Here is a 23,446-nt window from a genome sequence, read left to right as displayed (position 1 = left end):
TCTGGAATTCAGCTGTTTTGTCCATGTTTGGACCAAGGCTGTAATGAGGTCTGGAGCCGAGTGGTCCTGGCAGAACCCAAACTGAGCATCGGTGAGCAGGTTATTCGTGAGTAAGTGCTGCTTGATAGCACTGTCGACGACACCTTCCATCACTCTGCTGATGATTGAGAGTGGACTGATGGGGCGGTAATTGGCCGGATTGGATTTGTCCTGCTTTTTGTGGACAGGACATACCTGGGCAATTTTCCACATTGTCGGGTAGATGTCAGTGTTATAGCTGTACTGGAACAGCTTGGCTACAGGCACGGCCACTTCTCGAACACAAGTCTTCAGCACTACAGTTGGGATGTTGTCGGGGCCCATAGCCTTTGCTGTATGCAGTGCATTTAGCCATTTCTTGATATCATGTGGAGTGAATCGAATTGGCTGAAGACTGGCTTCTGTGATGTTGGGAATACCGGGAGGAGGCCACTCGGCACTTCTGGCTGAAGATGTTAGCAAACGTTTCAGCCTTGTCTTTTGCACTCACGTGCTGGGCTCTTCCATCATTGAGGATGGGGATGTTTACGGAGCCTCCTCCTCCCATTCGTTGTTTAATTGTCCACCACCATTCACGACTGGATGTAGCAGGACTGCAGAGCTTTAATCTGATCCATTAGTTGTGGAATCGCTTAGCTCTGTCTATAGCATGTTGCTTCTGCTGTTTAGCATGCATGTAGTCCTGTGTTGTAGCTTCACCAGGTTGGCACCTCATTTTTCGGTACGCCTGGTGCTGCTCCTCTACACTCTTCTACACTCCTCATTGAACTAGGGTTGATCCCCTGGCTTGTTGGTAATGGTAGAGTGAGGAATATGCCGGGCCATGAGGTTACAGATTGTGGTGGAATACAATTCTGCTGCTGTTGATGGCCCACAACATGGCTCACATCTGTCCCCTTATTATTCCACGGCTTTATCGAGGAATCATGTTGAATAATCAGAAAACTCAATTGTTACATATATACAGTCACAAATATTTTATTATGTAGATAGATTTATGTATTCCTTTTTTTTTCCTGTCTCAGTCCTGACCACCAAATGGTGTTTGGCAAATAAAAGGGCTGGCAGATTACCTGCTTTCAGCTTTCTGTCAGTACTGCTCTTTAACACCATTGAGAGGTATAAGGGCATCATATAGGTATTCCCATATGATGTTCTGTTTTTGTACGTCATTACTGTCCCCATGCACACTTGTGAATAACAATGAGAAATCAACTAGCAAATATTTTTAAAAATCGAATAATAAAAATTTGTTTGAAGAGGCTAAAAATGGGTAAAATATTTAATCATACAATGGCGAGGTCTTTTGATGTGGAGGTGCCGGTGATGGACTGGGGTGGACAAATGTAAGGAATCTTACAACACCAGGTTATAGTCCAACAGTTTTATTTGAAAATCACAAGCTTTCGGAGCTTACCTCCTTTGTCAGGTGACGAAGGAGGTAAGCTCCGAAAGCTTGTGATTTTCAAATAAAACTGTTGGACTGCAACCTGGTGTTGTAAGAGGTCTTTTGAGATATGCTGTGCGGAGCTGGCTGAGGTGGAAGTTGGGCTGGGGAGGAGAGTTTCTCAGGAAAATTAAGCAATCAAAAGTATATTTTAAACAGAATTTTTCATGGATTTTTGTTGGAGAAATGTTAAATCAGTTGTATATACTTTATGAAATGGCTGCAAAGTATGCCATATGAAGTTTTGCCTTTGTTCAATACCTTAATACTGCTATAGATGATTGTGTAGGGCAGTGGTTTACAAGAGCATGTTGCCGCTAGGATCGTTTTGTACATAAGCTGCCTGTCCAAAATAAGCATTAGTAATGTAGATTAGTTGTTTGAAAAATCGTAACGGCCTTAGGTTAGATTTGGGCATGTGTGAAGGAATAATTCATTAAATAGTGAGAGCCAATGTTGCTTTAAACTCAGAAAACTCACAACCATATGAAGAAAGTAATAGAGTATTACAGCATAACAATGTTCTTGTCTCCATATTTTGCTGATTACTTTGCTGATTATAAGGTTCTAGATCTCTTGTGGTCCAAATAAACATCTGTACGGTCATGCTTTTGTATACTGTATACATGACGTCTTGATACTCATCCATAGATAATTTTTTACATTTTCTCCATTCACTTTTATAAAAAGAAAACACTCAATCTTTGTTTTAAATTTGAATTTAATTCTTTGTCTATTTGTAACCATCCATATGACATTAATTCTAACTATCCAAATACTTGACAGTAAAGTAAATCTTGGTGTATTGGTGGTAATGTTCGCTAGGTGAATACAAATTCTATTTTGTAGAATTGGCAGCTGTCCTTGTTGTGAATTTCATGCTTGAGCTGTGTTCCTGATCACCAACTTCGGTTTCACTTTTAATTAGTCTGAGCACACTCTGCAAGATAAGATTATTGTAGATAAATTGAGTTTTATTGATTGTTCTTTTTCATCTTTGTTGTGTCTTTATGAATCTCTTTGGAGAGTAATGGAAAGTGTATAAACGTCTCAAGCTATCCTAAAAGCTGTGTTTCTTTTGAAAATTCCCAGCCCTTTCCTTTGTGGTTCATGAGATTTTAAAACATATTTATAAGCTAGGCATGATTGAATTTGTCATGAGCCTTGATCTATTTGAAGATACACAATTTATGCTCCTGTTAAGAACCCTCAAAGGGAAAAGTGTCTCATCTTTTAGTCTTTTATGTAGTTCATTTAGTTCCGAGTCATTGAGTGAATTTCTGTTCACTCATACTTCAGTTCTGTGTTAAAGGCAATTGACCAGCTTCCTGATAATGATTCTCCTCCATTTCAGATAGGTATAATATGTGCTTTTTTTTGTCAGGATACTCGAAGACTGCGCGAAATGGAAATGAAAAATTAATCGATAACTGTGACCTGCTCACACATTGAGCTTGTCTTGCCAACTGCCAGCTTTGCAGTATTAAGTAAATGTTTGCAAGGTAAAAACATGTAACCCAATTGCCATCAGTAGAAAAGCTTGATGGATGGCAGTAGTTGGCCCCAAGAGAGAGCTCTGTAGCCGAATGCTAAAACTCCAAGCAGAAAGGTTATGCAATTCTACCAATTTTTTTTCTTGGTCTCATGCTCTGCTGCTAATCTACTCTGTCCTACAGGCAGTGCTCAGAATGTGACCAAGCAGGAAGTAGTGACTTGGAGGCAGACATTACCATGGAAACTTTACCAGATGGGACCAAGAGATCGAGGAGGCAGATTAAGGAGCCTGTGAAATTCACTCCATTGGATATTGTGATTGAACCAAAGAAGATAATGAACAAAAATATGGTAATTTAACCCCTCTACCTCTATATCTGTACTGCACCTTTCCACTGCCATGAGTTATGATACAGTGGTTGTGCAATGACATAATCAGTTTATTCCAAAGTTATAAAGATTTTTCTACTGGGTGGTAAAAGCTGCTTATTCAATGTTTGTTCTGTGTTCTATTTATCCAACACATAGGAAAGAAAGAAAGTTGGTGTTTTAAATACATTTGTGATGTGGCTAATTTTTTTTGTTCAATTCTAGTGCAAGTGTCTAAATTTCTTGAAAGAAATCTGGAATTTAAGATGGGAAATTTTTTGTGTGTGTTTTAAAGAAGAGGCAGTGAGAGCTGGTGGGAGGATTCCTCCAAAGTAGCAGTACTGTTTGGTGTGGGATGTGCGTTACCCTGCCAAGACTATTAAAGGAGAAGTGGGCATTATGGTTCCCATTAGTTAAAAATAAAGTGCCAGTTCCTTCCTTTATTTTTCCTCATTATCAAAATCATGGACAATGTCCCAAGGTTTTTATAATCACATTTTAAAATAATTGTTAAAAATGTCAATATTATCCTCACCCATATGTTACATTGAGTGATGAATAATTATTGCACATATCTGTTTTTTATATTTTAGAGAGCCATACTAGTCCATGTGAAATAGTGAGAACTCAAGTGATTTGACTAGAGCTTTAATACTGTTGGTACAGTTTTTGAAGCTCTGCATATGAAGACGTGCACCAGGAGGCCGGGGGTGGGAGGTGTGGTGCGTTGAATGAACATTACAAAATCTGGAATTCCATATTTGTTACCGTTAGTTGATGTGATTCATGTTTCACACGTGCTTAGTGCTGGTTACAACTTGCTCCAGTGCTGGTTGCAACCCTGCTCAACCTTGGGATTCTGCAACTGTTCAACGTTGGAAATAGCAGACCAATGTTGCATTTAAAATGCAGCTGCTGTTCTGAGGCAGATTTGTGCAGTTTGGTTTCCAGCTAGAGTGAACTGCAATTCTGTTGCCCAGGAGAGAGCTCTGCATGTGTGGTTAGCAGGACCATCCACCTTATTTAAACTTTTAAATTAAACACCAGGTATGTCTTAAAAAGTGCCCAGGAGGTCCAAGGAACTTTCAAGGCATTCTTTAAAAGCTGGTTTTACGCTGCACTGGAGTTGCACTCCATGCATTGCCAAACCCAAATAGTGTAAGAACTACCTTTTGCAGGAGTCTCATATCATTTGATTCTTGAATCAGGTTAGACCCTGACTTCGGATTTATATTGCAACTTCAGGGCTTCGCAGTGATGCCAAAGTTGCAGTATTAACTCACTCTAATGCATAGAAGTCTTCAATGCTATTATCACTGCCTTCACAGGTACTGCCTGATGCAGACACCACTAGCTCATCGCTGGTCAGGATGATACCAGATCCGCAACAGGAGCAGTTGGCTTTGACCAACAAACTTTCCTTTTAATGTACCTCTCGCAAATACAAAAGTTGTTGACCAAGGAATCTCCTCATAGACTTTCTGAAGGATTCTTTTAGTACCATATCTTCTGGTATTGTAACTTTTTCACAGCATGTTGGCAGGCTATATGCTGAAAACCACTACTGGGGCCCCTTCCGATTCCAGTATTAATTCACAAGACATGCTTTTTATTGATGCTGTCTGACATTGCTGACCTTACAGTACCAATTAACTCCTGAAGCCATCATTTTTTTTCAGAATGCCTGAATGAATACTCCATTCTGTCCAATGAACAGGATGTCAGTGGTGGGGGGCAGACTGTATAAGCTTTCAGGAAGGAGCATCAGGAAGATGAAATTGTTCCTCAGCATTCCTGTACCTAAGGATCCAGTCACATCTCTCTTGATTACTATAATTCCCTCATAGTTACACCTCACGTCATTCATGTGTGAACCTGGACAATGAATAGAAGCAGGAGCATCCTATCCAACTTGATCCTGTTGTTACTCAACGTTCACTTACATGCACTCCAATCAGGGTCACTCGATAGCGATGAGCGTGACCGTTGGCCCCTCCCTAACCCAGGGATGCTGAGCTCAGTTGTAGTGGCCTCAGTGTGCCTTCCAGTAAGATCAGCTAATTCAACACAGTCCATGGAGCCTTGGACCTCTCCAACTTGGAGGGCTCAGCTACTCATTGCTATAACCAACTGAGCCATTGGAGGATATTACTTACAAAGAATTATTACTGTTTTTTCAATTACAGACGAAGTACGGAAAATCCTTATTTGAGGGCAAAGTACCTGTTCCTCCAAAGAGTAGAAAACTGTATAACTGACAAAAATGATTATAGTGCATAACTTCAGCATCCTGTTCAACCTTGAGCTGAACTTTAAAACCCTGCATGATATCCATCACCACGATTTCTAATTTGCACCTCTACAATATTGCCCATTTTCACTCCTACCTGAGCCTATTTTTCATTGAAACCCGTATTGATGCCTTTGTTATCTCTCCCTGGCATGACTTCTATTTTCTTACCTCCATTTGTGAAGCTCCTTGGACTTCTTAAACATTAAAGGTGCTTTGTAGTTGTTGTTGTAGTAGTAGCAGAAGAATCATAGACTCTCATATGAGAAATTGGCCATTTGGCCCATCAAGTCTGCATTGGTCTTTTTCTCCTCATGAGCCCTGCAGTTTAATCACGCCCTTCTTCTTGTTCCCTATACCTCTTAATATTCCTTTACAAGCATATATACCATTTCCTTTTAAGAGAATTTATGGAATCTGCTTCCACAGTGGTTCGTAGAATTCATATTCTAACCAATATCTCAGTAAATAAATTTCTTCTAATCTTTCCTTTAATTCTTTTTATGATTAACTTATATCTTCAGTATACTTTACAAATGAGATTAACATTATACCCAGCTCACTGTGTTAGGTATATAGATAAACCACCCAGATTATTGCAGCAACAGGATCACCTTTTGTGGCATTTGTAGATGGTATACAGGCCGATACAAATAATATACAAGCTGCTGAAATGTTACATCACTTCATCGTGGGCACTTTCAATGGACAGTTTTGGTCTCCTTATCTAAGGAAGGATATACTTGTCTTGGAGGCGGTGCAATGAAGATTCACTAGATCAATTCCTGGGATGAGAGGGTTGTCCTATGAAGAGAGGTTGAGTAGAATGGGCCTATACACCTGGAGTTTAGAAGAGTGAGAGGTGATCTCATTGAAACATATAAGATTATGAGGGGGCTTGACAGGGCAGATGCTGAGAGATTGTTTCCCCTGGCTAGAGAGTCCAGAACTAGGGGCCATAGTCGCAGGATAAGGGGTCAGCCATTCAAGACTGCAGATGGTGTACAGGCCAGTACAATTTTTTTTATTCGTTCATGGGATGTGGGCGTCGCTAGCAAGGCCAGCATTTATTGCCCATCCCTAATTGCCCTTGAGAAGGTGGTGGCGAGCTGCCTTCTTGAACCGCTGCAGTCCGTGTGGTGAAGGTTCTCCCACAGTGCTGTTAGGAAGGGAGTTCCAGGATTTTGACCCAGCGACAATGAAGGAACGGCAATATATTTCCAAGTCGGGATGGTGTGTGACTTGGAGGGGAATGTGCAGGTGGTGGTGTTCCCATGTGCCTGCTGCCCTTGTCCTTCTAGGTGGAGAGGTCGCGGGTTTAGGAGGTGCTGTTGAAGAAGCCTTGGTGAGTTATTGCAGTGCATCCTGTGGATGGTACACACTGCAGCCACAGTGCGCCGGTGGTGGAGGGAGTGAATGTTTAGGGTGGTGGATGGGGTGCCAATCAAGCGGGCTGCTTTGTCCTGGATGGTGTCGAGCTTCTTGAGTGTTGTTGGAGCTGCACTCATCCAGGCAAGTGGAGAGTATTCCGTCACACTATGGGAGTCAGGAGGTGAGTCACTCGCCGCAGAATACCCAGCCTCTGACCTGCTCTTGTAGCCACAGTATTTATATGGCTGGTCCAGTTATGTTTATGGTCAATGGTGACCCCCAGGATGTTGATAGTGGGGGATTCGGCAATGGTAATGCTGTTGAATGTCAAGGGGAGGTGATTAGATGCTCTCTTGTTGGAGATGGTCATTGCCTGGCACTTGTCTGACGCGAATGTTACTTGCCACTTATGAGCCCAAGCCTGGATGTTGTCCAGGTCTTCCTGCATGCGGGCACGGACTGCTTCATTTTCTATGGGGTTGTGAATGGAACTGAACACTGTGCCAATCATCAGCGAACATCCCCATTTCTGACCTTATGATAGAGGGAAGGTTGTTGATGAAGCAGCTGAAGATGGTTGGGCCTAGGACACTGCCTTGAGGAACTCCTGCAGCAATGTCCTGAGGCTGAGATGATTGGCTTCCAACAACACTACCATCTTCCTTTGTGCTAGGTATGACTCCAGCCACTGGAGAGTTTTCCCCCTGATTCCCATTGACTTCAATTTTACTAGGGCTCCTTGGTGCCACATTCGGTCAAATGCTGCCTTGATGTCAAGGGCAGTCACTCTCACCTCACATCTGGAATTCAGCTGTTTTCTCCATGTTTGGATCAAGGCTGTATTGAGGTCTGGAGCCGAGTGGTCCTGGCGGAACCCAAACTGATCATCGGTGAGCAGGTTATTGGTGAGTAAGTGCCGCTTGAGAGCACTGTCGACGAAACCTTCCATCACTCTGCTGATGATTGAGAGTGGACTGATGGGGCGGTAATTGGCCGGATCGGATTGCTTTTTGTGGACAGGACATACCGGGGCAATTTTCCACATTGTCGGGTAGATGCCACTGTTGTAGCTGTACTGGAACAGCTTGGCTAGAGGCGCAGCGAGTTCTGGAACACACGTCTTCAGCACTACAGCCGGGATGTTGTCGGGGCCCATAGCCTTTGCTGTATCCAGTGCACTCAGCCGTTTCTTGATATCATGTGGAGTGAATCGAATTGGCTGAAGACTGGCTTCTGTGATGGTGGGGATATTGGGAGGAGGCCGAGATGGATCAGCCACTCGGCACTTCTGGCTAAAGATGGTTGCAAACGCTTCAAGCCTTGTCTTTTGCACTCACGTGCTGGACTCCGCCATCATTGAGGATGGGGATGTCTACAGAGCCTCCTCCTCCCGTTAGTTGTTAAATTGTCCACCACCATTCACGACTGGATGCGGCAGGACTGCAGAGCTTTGATCTAATCCGTTGGTTGTGGAATAGCTTAGCTCTGTCTATAGCATGTTGCTTCTGCTGTTTAGCACTCATGTAGTCCTGAGTTGTAGCTTCACCAGGTTGGCACCTCACTTTTAGGTACAAATAATATGCAAGCTGCTGAAATGTTAATCACTTCTGTTTTAAAAGTCCTGACTGCCTGTAGCTCTATCTTTTTATCTCCCTGTGTTCACAACCCCAAAGAGGGCCCAGACAACCCCAACCTGAGATTAGGGATTTTTAAAAAATTCGTTCATGGGATGTGGGCGTCGCTGGCGAGGCCAGCATTCATTGCCCATCCCTAATTGCCCTTGAGAAGGTGGTGGTTAGCCGCCGTCTTGAACCGCTGCAGTCCATCTGGTGAAGGTTCACCCATAGTGCTGTTAGGAAGGGAGTTCCAGGATTTTGACCCAGCGACGATGAAGGAACGGCGCTACATTTCCAAGTCTGGATGGTGTGTGACTTGGAGGGGAACGTGCAGGTGGTGTTGTTCCCATGTACCTGCTACACTTGTCCTTCTAGTTGGTTGAGGTCACAGGTTTGGGAGGTGCTGTCAAAGAAGCCTTGGTGAGTTGCTGCAGTGCATCCTGTGGATGGTACACACTGCAGCCACTGTGCGCCGGTGGTGAAGGGAGTGAATGTTTAGGGTGGTGGATGGGGTGCCAATCAAGCGGGTTGCTTTGTCCTGGATGGTGTCGAGCTTCTTGAGTCTTGTTGGAGCTGCACTCATCCAGGCAAATGGAGAGTATTCCATCACACTCCTGACTTGTGCCTTGTAGATGGTGGAAAGGCTTTGGGGAGTCAGGAGATGAGTCACTCGCCGCAGAATACCCAGCCTCTGACCTGCTCTTGTAGCCACAGTATTTATGTGGCTGGACCAGTTAAGTTTCTGGTCGATGGTGACCCCCAGGATGTTGATGGTGGGGGATTCGGCGATGGTAATGCCGTTGAATTTCAAGGGGAGGTGTTTAGACTCTCTCTTATTGGAGATGGTCATCGCCTGGCACTTGTCTGGTGCGAATGATACTTGCCACTTATGAGCCCAAGCCTGGATGTTGTCCAGGTCTTGCTGCATGCGGGCTCGGACTGCTTCATTATCTGAGGGGTTGCGAATGGAACTGAACACGGTGCAATCATCTGCGAACATCCCCATTTCTGACCTTATGATAGAGGGAAGGTCATTGACGAAGCAGCTGAAGATGGTTGGGCCTAGGACACTGCCTTGAGGAACTCCTGCAGCAATGATCTCCCAACACTGTGGATCTGAGGTGTTTCGCAATGCCAGGAAAAGATAAAGTGCTTGGCATTTACACTCTTTGGGGAAACAACATTGAAACTTGGTCCATTCGCATTACGCCATCTTTTGTTTCAATTCCTTTTTTTAAACTTGTTCGACTATATTTTGCTTTAAAACACAATCCTTTAATGAAACAGCTCATCTGCCCAATCGTTTGTGGAAAAATGGTCAAAAAAATCCTGAAAATACTATCATTACAGCACTTACTTAGTTGCTACTTAAGTGATCAAATCTTTTGATTTTTTTAATATTGAATTTTATTCAAGTTTATATTCATTCTGCATTATTTTCCCAAACAATGGGCAGGTATGTGACATGTTCCCACTCCCCTCTACCTATATTGCTCTTTAATTTGGTTCTCTAGGACCTATATGAAAGTGAGTTTACTTGACTCACCCATTGAACTTGCTTTCCTCAGCTGGGGTGGGGGGGGGGGCGGGGTCAAGATCAGGAATTCATCATATGTGAACTACAAACATGAAACTATTTCTTCCCAGTCTATGGCATGGTGTACTGGATTGCCAATTCCCTTTACGAGCATTGCAGAATAGTTATCTGTGGAAGAAAATTGAGTAAGTGCATTCCATAGAATTTTGGAGCAATTACATTTTTTTTCATTCGCTCATGGGATGTGAGCGTCGCTGGCAAGGCCAACATTTGTTGGCCATCCCTAATTGCCCTTGAGAAGATGACGGTGAGCCGCCTCCTTGAACCACTGCAGTCAGTGTGGTGACTGTTCTCCCACAGTGCTGTTAGATAGGGAGTTCCAGGATTTTGACTCAGCGACGATGAAGGAACAATGATATATTTCCAAGTCGGGATGGTGTGTGATTTGGAGGGGACCGTGCAGGTGGTGGTGTTCCCATGTGCCTGCTGCCCTTGTCCTTCTAGGTGGTAGAGGTTGCTGGTTTGGAAGGTGCTGTTGAAGAAGCATTGGCGAGTTGCTGCAGTGCATCCTGTAGATGGTACACACTGCAGCCACAGTACGCCGGTGGTGAAGGGAGTGAATGTTTAGGGTGGTGGATGGGGTGCCAATCAAGCAGGCTGTTTTATCCTAGATGGTGTCGAGCTTCTTGAGTGTTGTTGGGGCTGCACTCAGCCAGGCAAGTGGAGAGTATTCTCCTGACTTGTGCCTTGTAGATGGTGGAAAGGCTTTGGGGAGTCAGGAGGTGAATCACTCACTGCAGAATACCCAGCCTCTGACCTGCTCTTGTAGCCACAGTATTTATGTGGCTGGTCCAGTTAAGTTTCTGGTCAATGGTGGCCCCCAGGATGTTGATGGTGGGTGATTCAGTGATGGTAATGCCATTGAATGTCAAGGGGAGGTGGTTAGACTCTCTCTTGTTGGAGATGGTCATTGCTTGGCAGTTGTCTGGTGTGAATGTTACTTGCCACTTATGAGCCCAAGCCTGGATGTTGTCCAGGTCTTGCTGCATGCGGGCTCGGACTGCTTCATTATCCGAGGGGTTACGGATGGAACTGAACACTGTGCAATCATCAGCGAGCATCCCCATTTCTGACCTTATGATAGAGGGAAGGTCATTGATGAAGCAGCTGAAGATGGTTGAGCCTAGGACACTGCCCTGAGGAACTCCTGCAGCAATGTCCTGGGGCTGAGATGATTGGTCTCCATCAATCACTACCGTCTCCCTTTGTGCCAGGTATGACTCCAGCCACTGGAGAGTTTTCCCCCTGATTCCCATTGACTTCAATTTTACTTGGGCTCCTTGGTGCCACACTTGGTCAAATGCTGGCTTGATGTCAAGGGCAGTCACTCTCACCTCACCTCTGGAATTCAGCTCTTTTCTCCATGTTCGGATCAAGGCTGTATTGAGGTCTGGAGCCGAGTGGTCCTGGCGGAGCCCAAACTGAGCATCTGTAAGCAAGTTATTGGTGAGTAAGTGCCGCTTGATAGCACTGTCGACATCACCTTCCATCATGTTGCTGATGATTGAGAGTAGACTGATGGGGCGGTAATTGGCCGAATTGGATTTGTCCTGCTTTTTGTGGACAGGACATACCTGGGCAATTTTCCACATTGTTGGGTAGATGTCAGTGTTGTAGCTGTACTGGAACAGCTTGGCTAGAGGCACGGCAAGTTCTGGAGCACAAGTCTTCAGCACTACAGCCGGGATGTTGTCGGGGCCCATAGTCTTTGCTGTATCCAGTGCACTCAGCCGTTTCTTGATATCACGTGGATTGAATCAAATTGGCTGAAGGCTGGCTTCTGTGCTGTTGGGGATATCAGGAGGAGGCCGAGATGGATCATGCACTTAGCACTTTTGGCTGAAGGTAGTTGCAAACGCTTCAGCCTTGTCTTTTGCATTCACTTGCTGGACTCTGCCATCAAACAAGTGAACAACTGGCTCTTCAAGGATTTAAGAAATGTATTATTTTCATAAGAACATAAGTAATAGGAGCAGGAGTACACTATACGACCCCACGAGCCTGCTCCGCCATTCAATCAGATCATGGCTGATCTTCAACCTCAACTCCACTTTCCTGCCCGATCCCCATATCTCTTGATTCCCTTAGAGTCCAAAAATCTATCTACCTCAGCCTTGAATATACTCTATGACTCAGCATCCACAGCCCTCTGGGGTAGAGAATTCCAAAGATCCACAACCCTCTGCGTGAAGAAATTCCTCCTCATCTCAGTCTTGATTGGCCGATCCCTTATCCTGCCACTATGCCTCATAGTTCTAGACTCTCTAGCCAGGGGAAACAATCTTTCAGCATCTACCCTGTGAAGCCCCTTCATAACCTTATATGTCTCAATGAGATCACTTGTCATCTCTCATTCTTCTAAACTCCAGACAGTATAGGCCCATTCTCCTCAACCTCTCTTCATAGGACAACCCTCTCATCCCAGGAATCAATCTAATGAACCTTTGTTGTACCGCCTCCAAGGCAATTATATCCTTCCTTAGATAAGGAAACCAAAACTGTCCATTGAAAGTGCCCATAATAAAGTGATGTAACATTTCAGCAGCTTTTATATTATATGTATTGGCCTGTATACCAACCTGCAGTCAAATCCAGCGTAGGCTGCAAGAAAGTTAGCATGCAGGGGAATAGTTAGAAGTTATTTTGTTTAAATCAAACAAAACAACTTACTGATGTGGGGGAACATAATATGTTCATTATTTTGTATTATTACGCAAAGACAAGTTGTACTGATTGAATTATGTAAGTCTGATCGTAATTGTTCCATATATTAATTTGTTGTGATGTAAAGCAGCTTAATGACTCACAGTTTGCCTTGTCTTACTATCTTTTCTCAGACTGCCGTTGAAAATATTGGAGAAGAACATGAGGGCATGTGTGAAAGACATGCATATTCAGTTCAGATCACAAGGGGTTTCAATTGTTACATGCTTGGGTTGCACTATTATATAAAGAAGAAAGAAAGAAAGACTTTCATTTGTATAGCAAATTTCAAGACCTCAGGACATCCCAAGGGGCTTTACAGCCAATGAATTACTTTTGAAGTGTAGTCACTGTTGTAATGTAGGGAACGCGGCTGCCAATTTGTGCACAGCAATGTCCCACAAACAGCATTGTGATAACGAACAGATAATCTGTTTTAGTGACGTTGGTTGAGGGATAAATATTGACCAGGACACCGGAGGGAATTCCCCTGCTCTTCTTCGAAATAATGCCACGGGATCTTTTACGTCCACCCGAGAGGGCAGATGGGGCGTCAGCTTAACATCTCATCCGAAAGACAACACCTCTGACAGTGCAACACTCCCCCAGTAGTGCACTGGAATGTCAGCCTAGATTTTGTGCTCAAGCCGCTGGAGTGGGAATTGAATCTACAACCTTCTGACTCAGAGATGAGAGTGCTACCCACTGTGCCACAGCTGACACTGATACAATAGTTAGATATAGGGTTGTACGGGCACACTCTTAAACATAAGCCACTCAGACCTCTTACAGGAGTGATTAGCAGCACTGTACCTGAGAGAACACTTAAGGCAAGACCCTAAACTTATAACACCCTCCAATCAGGGTTAGAATTCTAGCTTTTGGGAAAAGAAGAGTTTATGAATAAGAGTACTAGTCTTGCATTATAGATATTGGGAAATATTGTTATGGAATATACAATAGTCAATAAGTAGGTATGATTCAGGCATATCCTTACCAGTTTAACCCCCATTTAGGAAATATCTGCTCAAAAGTTGAACAATTTGAGCAGATCCAATTCTATTTCAAATGCTGTATGCAACATGGGTAAAGTGAAAAGTATAAAAATAGTAACAAATTGGCATTAAGGAGTGCAAATGAGAAGTAATCACCTTGGCTTGTAGTTATGTAGATATGTGCAGTAGTCGGTTGCTGTGGAAACAATGGCCATGTTATTTTTAAATTAAGCTCTAAATGGCCAGATGTGCATTTAGAAATGCTGAAAAGGTGGTACAGAATAGCTTAATTCAGTTCTACTTAGAGATTCATTTTTTATCTTGAATGTCAGAACTAACATTTTTATAAAGACATTTTGTTACATAAAGTTGTCAATATCTCCAAGGTTACTTCCCTCATTACTTCTTTTATTGTTACGAACACGATTTGCCCACTATACACAATGGCCGGTATAACTGGTTAGCGCTATAATATGAGTGTCAAAGTCCTCTGTTCATTTCTTTTTCTGCTGAATGACCAATTTTAAAGAAACTCTTTCATCGCAGGAGGTATAACTTGGACAGGAGTATCTCCAATCCAAAAGACAAAATAAATACAGGCATCGTTGTGTTTTTGTAATTTATTACAGTACTGTAACTGGGGCTAAAATAGGACTGAGTAAGGTACTATGTTGGGGAGAGGTGGAATTCTTTACATGGTAAATCAATGCAGAGCACCACCAGGATCACCTGCAATTGATCAATTTCATGGAAGCATTGATATTGCCGATTTCCTGCTTGTGTATATCACAAATGAGTGGTTTAGACCAGGATTGCTCCCAGTTCTTTAACCCCATCTGTCTTCACCAAGTCCGCTATTGACCAATGACTGCACAGACTAACACACTTTAAATAGTCAGATCAGGGCAGGTTGTTAACCTAAGCCTAAATTACTCCATCTGGAAAAATTAGCTCTAAACTGACTCTAACATGGAAACCAGAAGACCGGTTAAATTTCAATCCTGTAATTCACAGAATCCACCTAATTTAATTTGATGTAACCTGAGTTTAATTAGAATAAAGTTTCATTATGATCAATTCATTAAATTGTCAGAGACCCTTAATACAGCTGTTTCTGCCCGAAATAAAATGAGCATTTAAGACACTATAACTAGCAACTTTAAAATTGAAGTTGATGCAAATGGATAATGATTATTGCTTTTTGGACAATATAAGCGACTGCCCATTTTAAACTTGGATGTTTTAAGTGGTGGGGACTGTAATATTTTTGCTTCTGAGTCAGAAGGTTGGAGTTCAAACCCAGTTCTTGAGACTTGAGCACACAATCTAGGCTGACATTTCATTGCAGTACTGAGGGAGTGCTGCATTGTCGGATGTGCCGTCTTTTGGATGAGATGTTAAATGAAGGTCCTGTTTGCTCTCTTGTGTGGATGTAAAACATCCCATGGTACTATTTGAAGACGGCCAGGGGAATTCTCCTGGTGTCCTGGACAATATTTACCCCTCGAGCAACACCGCCAAAACAGATTATCTGGTCATTTCATTGTTGTTTGTGAGACCCTGGTGCGTGAAAATTGGCTGCCGTGTTTGCCTACACTACAACAGTACAAACAGACTACATTTCAAAAGTACTTCATTGGTTGTGAAGCACTTTGGGACGTCCTGAACTCATGAAATGCAAGTTCTCTTCAAGCTCTTTGAGCTGAAAAAACTACTGATGGATAAGCGTTGGCCAATCGTTGGGCTTCAACCTCTGAATATTAATTTGTGAAAAGCACATGCTATATATTACTCAACGAGTGCAGTTCTAAAGTGAATTCTAGTAACAATAAAAGGTAATTGCATAAAAATCAGCTTTGCTTTCTGCTCAAATAATTAACTTCGGTAACATTTGGGAGAGATTTTTTCAGTCAGATAGGGCAGTTTTTGTCTTTAAGGCCAATAATTCTCTGCTTCCAATGAGATGAGTACGTTTAAAATTTGTGAGCACTTTATATAACAATAGCTATGAATCTTTTGTGTTTATATCTATTATATTCCACAATCAATAAATTAAGTGAACTGATCAACTAGGGAAATTGGTCAGTATTCATTCTAGAGTGATTTATAGACTCTGTTTTCAGTCTGTATAGCTGACTGTTTCAGATATTTGTTCATAACTGATTTAGGAACTGATTTTAGTGACAGTAGCCGCTGGCGAATAATTATTTATATGATGACACGCCTGCAGCCCACTTTCCCACTTATAGTTGGCAACTGGTAGATTTCGGCTTTATTTTACCTTTACTTGAGTATCAGGGTTACATGTGCTACTCTCTTGTTCTCCTGTATAATGTTCTGCATTTATGGACCTCCTAAAAGTATTAACCAAAGCTTCACCTATTTCTCAAGGATTTTTTTCCCCTAATTTTCTCCTCTTTTCTGAAGATAGGGAGATCATACTGGGGTTGCAGAGATGACAACAGCCCTCCAGAATTTCATCCATGTGGCCATTCTTCATGTAAACATGGAAAGTGAATGTTGGAAGGCCATTGGATCATTAGGTAGTGAGGGTGGTTTCACAGCCAACTCTAATTCTGTCATCATCCAGTTCTCATATTTGCATTTTCCAGCAGGGGTGACTCGATATCAATCAGGAGAGTATGAAGCTTGTCTTTTTTTCGTCCACTAGCCCAAGAATACTAAGGTTATCACTGCTTCACTCATCACAGGGATGGAACCTGGGTATTGCTGATCTATATTGCTCAGTACAAAACTACACAGTGTCCTATACATATTTAATGTGTTTTTAATGAGACTTTATTGGCCTCTATGTACAGTCTAGATTCTTGATCTAATTGAAGTGAATCTAGAATTTTACAGTCTTTGGTGGAATAGCACTAAGAATTTATTTAATATATCTGTGAAAATCTGCAGGTGATGGCCCATGACGCAGCAGTTCACTGCTTGAGAATATTGTGTAGGATTGTCACCTGGAATACTTCACACACTTTCACTAAGCACTACTGCCTTGATCTTTTATACTTGAACAGGCCATGCAGTTTGGCAGGGTGTGCTTGTCCTTCCTTCCTTTTAACTCTAGGAATACTACCTCACCTTAGTTTTTGTGAATTGCTATTGTGGATGAGTTACAACAAAAGAAAAGAGTTTACTTATGCTGTAGGATGTAGTAAACAGTTAAATGATAAGTAGCCCATCCTTTTCTACTCTGGAGCCTTCTTGCTGCAAAATCAGAGGTTGGAGTGGGCTAAATAGCTATATGAATGAAATGCACCTAATTCTGTGCTCTGACTTGATACTAGCATCAGCAACCCTTTGGGTTTCATTTGTGACCAATTTAGAGGCAATATGGTCCAAAATGTCAAGCAGATTGTCTGCTTCATTAACTCATGCAACCTCCATCATGATCTGATGTTAGAATGGACTGATTTTTGATGACACCCGCACACTGTGCATCCGCATGTTGTGTTGTATTTGCATGTCCACAAAGAAAATATATATGGGCATGGAAGTGCCCCAGAGAGCTAGCATATTAAACAGGAAATTTTGCTCAATTCCACATTGTGAATTTGACGGCTGAGCTCCAATTAAAGTACTGGGATACAGAACAAAAAAGGTATAAGGTCTTCCCATGGCCTGCCCTCAGGGTGGAAACATTTTCTGAGGCTGTTTTTCTATTTTAAATTTAGTTATTCCACAAGAAAAACTTTGTGCACACGGTTTTTGTATGTCATAAAATAAAAACTTTTGCTGTAACTAGTTGAAAACATATCCAATCCCAACCCCACTGCCCCTGGGACAGGCATGTTTTTGCTTGTTTTTCTCTTTCTTGATCTGTTTTACTTTAATAAGGTGGTGCATACAGAAAATGTGGATTTTATTTGCCGTCAAACTTCTAGAAACCCATCTGCATCTGTCAAGTAGCGATTCATGGTGTAGTGCCAATTCTTTCCTCCATTTTTTTCCCTGGCCCCTTGTTCTTGAAAGCATTGACACCTTTGTTAGGATTATGATTCCATATCGTCCAATATGTCGCCCAAGTGGCCATTAGTCATGTGCAAACTTTGACCATGAGTGTCAACAAGCTATTCAACTGTGGAAGACATCACTGTTGAACCCAATTTTATCCTCACTAGTCATCCACATATATGTACTCCTGACCAGGGTTTCTGGATAATGATCAGGAGCAGAGAGCCTGGCTGGCTTTTTGTTCCTTAACACAGGGCCCTGTGGCCAATTATAGCACTGTTGCCTCTTCCCTGGTTGAGATCAGCTAACTCAACATAGAACTGAGATCAAATCTTAGGCATTACTAGTCAGAGAAGGTACCCACAGTCAGTATACTTGCTTGGTCAGTATAATATTTGGAACGATCTTTTATTACACACACTATGAAGCTAGAGGATAGATTGTGTGAAATGAATTTAACAGACAATACTTCTTTGAAAATATACATATCAGAGCCATCCATAGCAGTTTTAATGACCTATTGCTTTATTTTAAACTTGAAGACAAAACCAAATCACTTACAGAAAAATATTCTGAAAGAATGAAGCATCTACTATTTTAATCATGTAGGTTTTAGTAGCATTTTCTAAACAAATAAAATGCAAACATGCAGTAAAAACCATAGAATTAGGAATCCAAAATAGAATGAAGGGGAGGTTTTCCTGGGTCCTCACCCAAGCATATTGGATCACCTGGGTGCAGCGAATATTGGAAAATCAGGCAGGTTGGAGCGCACATCGGTAAAGGAACCTGCCTAATTTTCCTCCATTAACTTAAATGGAGGAAAATTGAGTGGGCTCCTTTACAGTCATGTGCTCTGACCCACCTCATTTTCCAATATCCGTTGTGCCCAAGCAGTCCAATGTGCTTGGGCGCAGGCCCAGAAAAATGTCCCCTTGAATGTGCAATTTGTAACTTCAGCGTGTATTCTCTCTATTTAGGAAAAACGTCAACACAATGGGCTCGGTGTTAGCAGGGCTGCGGGTTCGCGGCGGGGGGGCTGTGAAATTAGTCTGCCCCCCACGCGATCGCAGCCTAATTGGAGCCACTTACCTGGTCTTCCGGGTTCCCTGCTGCTGAGATGCACGCCGGGCGGGCTGCGCATGCGCAGTAAGGTCTGTCAGCTGGAGGAGCTCTATTTAAAGGGGCAGTCCTCCACTGACTGATGCTGCAAGAAATAGGAAAAATTACAGCATGGAGCAGCCCAGGGGGAAGGCTGCTCCCAGTTTAATGATGCCTTACTCCAGGTATCATTAGATGGGGTGAGGAGGAGGGGGAGGACAGAGATCTTCCCCCCGGTGGGCGGGAGGAAGCGGCCTGCCTCTGCCACCAAGAAGGCTTGGCTCGAGGTGGCAGAGGAGGTCACCTGCACCACCAACATATCGCCCACCTGCATACAGTGCAGGAGGCGCTCCAATGACCTAAGTAGGTCAGCCAAAGTGAGTAGACTTACTCATTCCCCTACACTCCGTCTGCCACATCACCGCCCCCACCCCACATCTCCTTCTGCACTGCCAACACTACTCTGTCACATCACCCCTCATACCCACTCAAAGCTCATCCTCATCTTACCTGCACTTACTCACCTCGCCAGTACTCATCCCGCCACTACCACTCAACCCAATCCTCACGCAATCTCATGGCTCTATCTCATACTCACCCTCTCGTGCATCTCTTTCACAGTCAGCCTCACTCAACCTGCCACTACCTGTGCTGCAGCCACAGGGCATGCATCACATATGTGCAGTAGGAAGCGTAAGGCAAACGTGTCGTGAGCATGAAGGGGTTGCACAAGGGTGTTTGAGGGTTTGTCATGGTTTTTTACTTCTTTTTAATTTCTGATCAACTCACATCACATATTATATTGTCACCACTGCTGCCAAGTCTTTGCGAATCTTGTCTGGTTTGTGCAATAATGTCCTTTCCTGAGGATCACAATGAAGACCCACACCTGATGCCACCCATTGTGTCACTGTAAAGTGGGTGTAGGTGTATTTGCAGGGCTCTTTTGTGCAGACGTTGGCGATGTCCCCGGTGGCACCCTGGAAGGATGCGGAGGAGAAGTTGTTGAGGGCAGTGGTGACGTTGACAGCGACAGGTAAGAAGATGGTGCTCGGGCCAGCCGGGAGCAGCCCGGCATGAAGGAGGCTGCAGATGTCCACGACTACATGTCGAGTGACTCTGAGCCTCTGTGTGCACTGCTGCTCAGAGAGGTCCAGGAAGCTGAGCCTCGGTCTGTGGACCCTGTGGCGAGGGTAGTGCCCTCTGTGACGCATCTCTCTCTGCGGTTGCCCTCCCTCCTGCTGTGCAGGTGGATGTGTCACAGCACTGTGTTGTGGAGCTCCACGTGTCAGAGGTGGGCGGCGAGGCTGGTGATGCTGTTCGCCCTCCGAGGAGGTCGTGACTGCAGCTACGGCGGCCCCCATCCGGAAGATGTACATCTGAAGGGGTCCGTAAAGTAGGTAAATGTGTCTGGACCCCGGGGTAAGTGTGCAAGTTGGTGAATTTTATTGTCAGGAGGAGGGTGGTGGAGGCCAAACTTTGTCCCAAGTGACAGAGTGGCCTACTGCAATGAGTGAGGGTCTCCCCCGCCCCCCCACCTGTCAAATGGACCTTTGCAGCTGCCACAGGCTGACAGCTGCAACACGTCCATTTGAACTGGGAGTGTTTCCCCCAGATTGGGAAACAGTCCCAGTTGTCTATAAAATCCCACCCCTCCTCACATGTTCACTTAATCAGGTCAGTTAATGACCTGAAATAGCACAATAAATACTTTCAAGTGGCATCCCGCCGGCTTTAATTGCCTGCGGGAGTCCCACATGCGGGGGCTGCGCGCGCACCTAGGTGCATCAGTGGGGAACCCGGAAGTGGGCGGGTTGGAGCCGGGCTCTGGTCCCGCTCCGGGATTCCCAGATTTTCGGAGCCCCCCGCCAGGAACGCACCCGATAGCGGGTGCTAAAATGAAGGCCAATGTAACATGACAGAAAAAGAAGTGCAGAATTATATCCAATTTACAGTGAATTTGCAGGTTGGCATATAAAATCATTTGTGGATTGAAGGTTGCTGAGTTCAGCAGTCATCTTGTAGAGAAGCCAACAAGTTGGAAACATACAGAAAAATTGAGTCTTTTTCTCCTGATCCAGTCTACAGCTCTATTGGTGTAATGAGAGTGTTAGAATATATACAATGGCAACTTGCTTTATGTAGCGTCTTTAGCATAGTAAAACGCCCCAAGGCGCTTCACAGGAGTATAATTAGACAAAAAAATTGACACTGAGCGAAAGAAGGAGACTAGGACAGGTGACCAAATGCTTGGTTAAAGAGGTGGGTTTTAAGAAGTGTCATAAGGGAAGAGAGAGAGATGGGGAGGGAATTCCAGAGCTTAGGGCCTGAACGGCTGAAGGCATGGCTTCAAATGGTGGGGCGAAGGAAGTCAGCGATGCACAAGCCTGGTGTTACCCACTATGTGCAACTTGGTTGGTGCTCTGAGAGGGAAAGCCAGTTGACTGGCGAGTGCTCCAGCGAAACGGCAGCCTCATGCATGTGCACCCTGGCATTTGCAGTCGTACTGGGATATGAATCTGTTTGTCCATTGAATAGCGGGCTGGCTGGCCTAATGGATTGTTATCTGAGAAACAGCTATTCTATCCAATCCTGAAGTATATGAAAGCCAGTGCACAATATGCTGTCTAAACTGGCCACTACAACAGCAGTCTTTGCTTCTGTGGAAGAGTAGAGTCACTGACAGGTCCTGGGCCACTTGTGAGATAGAGGACTGTTGCATATTCCAACGAAGTTGCTCCATTGATGTCTGCAACAAAGAAAAAGCTTCCTTGTTTCCACACATCCTGAAAAACTGACCACAGTGCCAGCATATAGCTGTGAAGTTCCTCAAACATTCTTCTTTTCAGGGCTTACTCATGAGCTAGGAAGCTGGCACATCCTCATCCACTTCCTATTTCTTTGGCTCCCTTGTGCTCCGTGAATCACCCGGTGCCAAATCCCCATTTGCACTATCTGTTCCCCTTGTTTGAAAGTATCTGAACTGGTTCGTGGGAGTGAGAAAGCAAGTAATACATGGGGTTATATTGAGGGAGTTGGAGAATAGGAACATGGGGTAGGATCTTGATGCAGGGACTCTTGTATAGCTTGATCCCTCCTTCATCATTGTCAACGAGGAAGAAAGTCCTTGCTTCTTCCTTCTCCGCATCATCTGCTGTTGCCTGTCCTCCCCTTACTATGATGGACCTGCAGAAAGGGAGGGCACAACCTAAGAATGGGTGAACATAATCTCTTGAAATGAAAGATATAGTGAAGGATGAGGACATTTGTGGTTGATTGCTGCTTTACAAGGATGACATGGTGACTGTCAAGGACAGGCTGCATGGTCCAACCAATCTTGCCACCTCTCACGGCTTGTGCAGAGTGCTGTCCCACCAGCACTATGTCCTGCTTCTCGTAAGGGATCAGTTCTGTAATGTCCTGTTTACCCCCTCTGGTTCTCTGCCATTCATGGGCATTGTGCACAAATTTTTCCTATATCAAGATTAAGTACATTAGGTGAAGGATATGTGCGATGTTTCCCAGGTGCCATACCACTAGTCATCTTGGAGGGTGAAAAGTGTGTTGGCGCCCATGTTTCCCAAGAAAGAAAAGGAAGAGTGGATGGCCTGCTACCTTGCCTGCCCAGGTCTGCAGTTCTGGGGTTGAGAGGTGGCACTCAATATCATTGTTACTCCCTCCACATGACACACAAGGCACCTTTTTGAGATTTTCTCTCCTTTGTGGTCGGTTGTTTGGTCGGTCTCATTAAAAATGTTTGCTCTTTTAGGCCTCCATCCCATGCTTGCTCTCTTCTTTGGTTGCCCCTGCCTGCTCCTCCAGTAGAAAGCACTCTTCAAAAGTGTCTCACAAACTAACATGAGCCATCTATTATGACTACCCGACAGTCAACGCAGTCTTTCACTACTTAACTGCGGCTCCCCTGCCCCCCCCCCCCCCCCTCAAAATCGTCAGTTGCAATCTTCAGCCACTTGTTACTTGAAGTCTGCACCAGTCATTTCTATCCTCCCCACCCCCCCAGTTGCCTGTGTAACACGGATATTTAAATGAGCTGCAGTGGATCAGCTGGCAGAAGTCCTGTCTCCGGGATGTGACATTAATGTAAATAGTTCCATACATTTGCAGGGCCATAGGCCTAGGAGAGATATGATTGAGGTTTTTAAAATGGTGAGATTACATAGGTTATATTAGATGGAAGGGGATGCAAAAGCTAGGGGGCATGTGTATAAAATACGTAGGCAAAAGAGTTAAGTTAGATGTTAGGAAGTATTTCTTTTCACAGAGAGCCATTGCCCTCTAGAACAGGTTACGGAAGCATGTGGTGAGAATGGAATCTCTGCAATCCTTCAAAAGGGTGTTCAACAAGTTCTTGAGAAAGAGGACATTGCCAGTTATGGAGAGTAATTTGTGGGGTAGTTAGGAATAGTCAGATTTACAATTTACTGTAGTCTCCTT

At 44.0% G+C, this 23,446-nt stretch overlaps 1 protein-coding gene across 2 annotated transcripts in view; it reads left to right on the top strand.

Moving 5' to 3' along the window:
* Positions 1-23,446, top strand: part of phf14 (PHD finger protein 14) — a 243,056-nt gene that overhangs the window by 99,767 nt on the left and 119,843 nt on the right. For both annotated transcript variants that reach the window (XM_068004010.1, XM_068004019.1), the window contains exon 14: positions 3,163-3,331. In XM_068004010.1, the coding sequence (XP_067860111.1) occupies positions 3,163-3,331 (169 nt within the window). The remainder of the gene's footprint in view (positions 1-3,162; positions 3,332-23,446) is intronic.

The sequence above is a fragment of the Heptranchias perlo genome, chromosome 2, assembly GCF_035084215.1.
Source record: "Heptranchias perlo isolate sHepPer1 chromosome 2, sHepPer1.hap1, whole genome shotgun sequence".
NCBI classification, from domain to species: Eukaryota; Metazoa; Chordata; class Chondrichthyes; order Hexanchiformes; family Hexanchidae; genus Heptranchias; species Heptranchias perlo.
The sequence above is the reverse complement of the archived record's forward strand: the minus strand, read 5'-3'. Positions and strand labels throughout refer to the sequence as shown.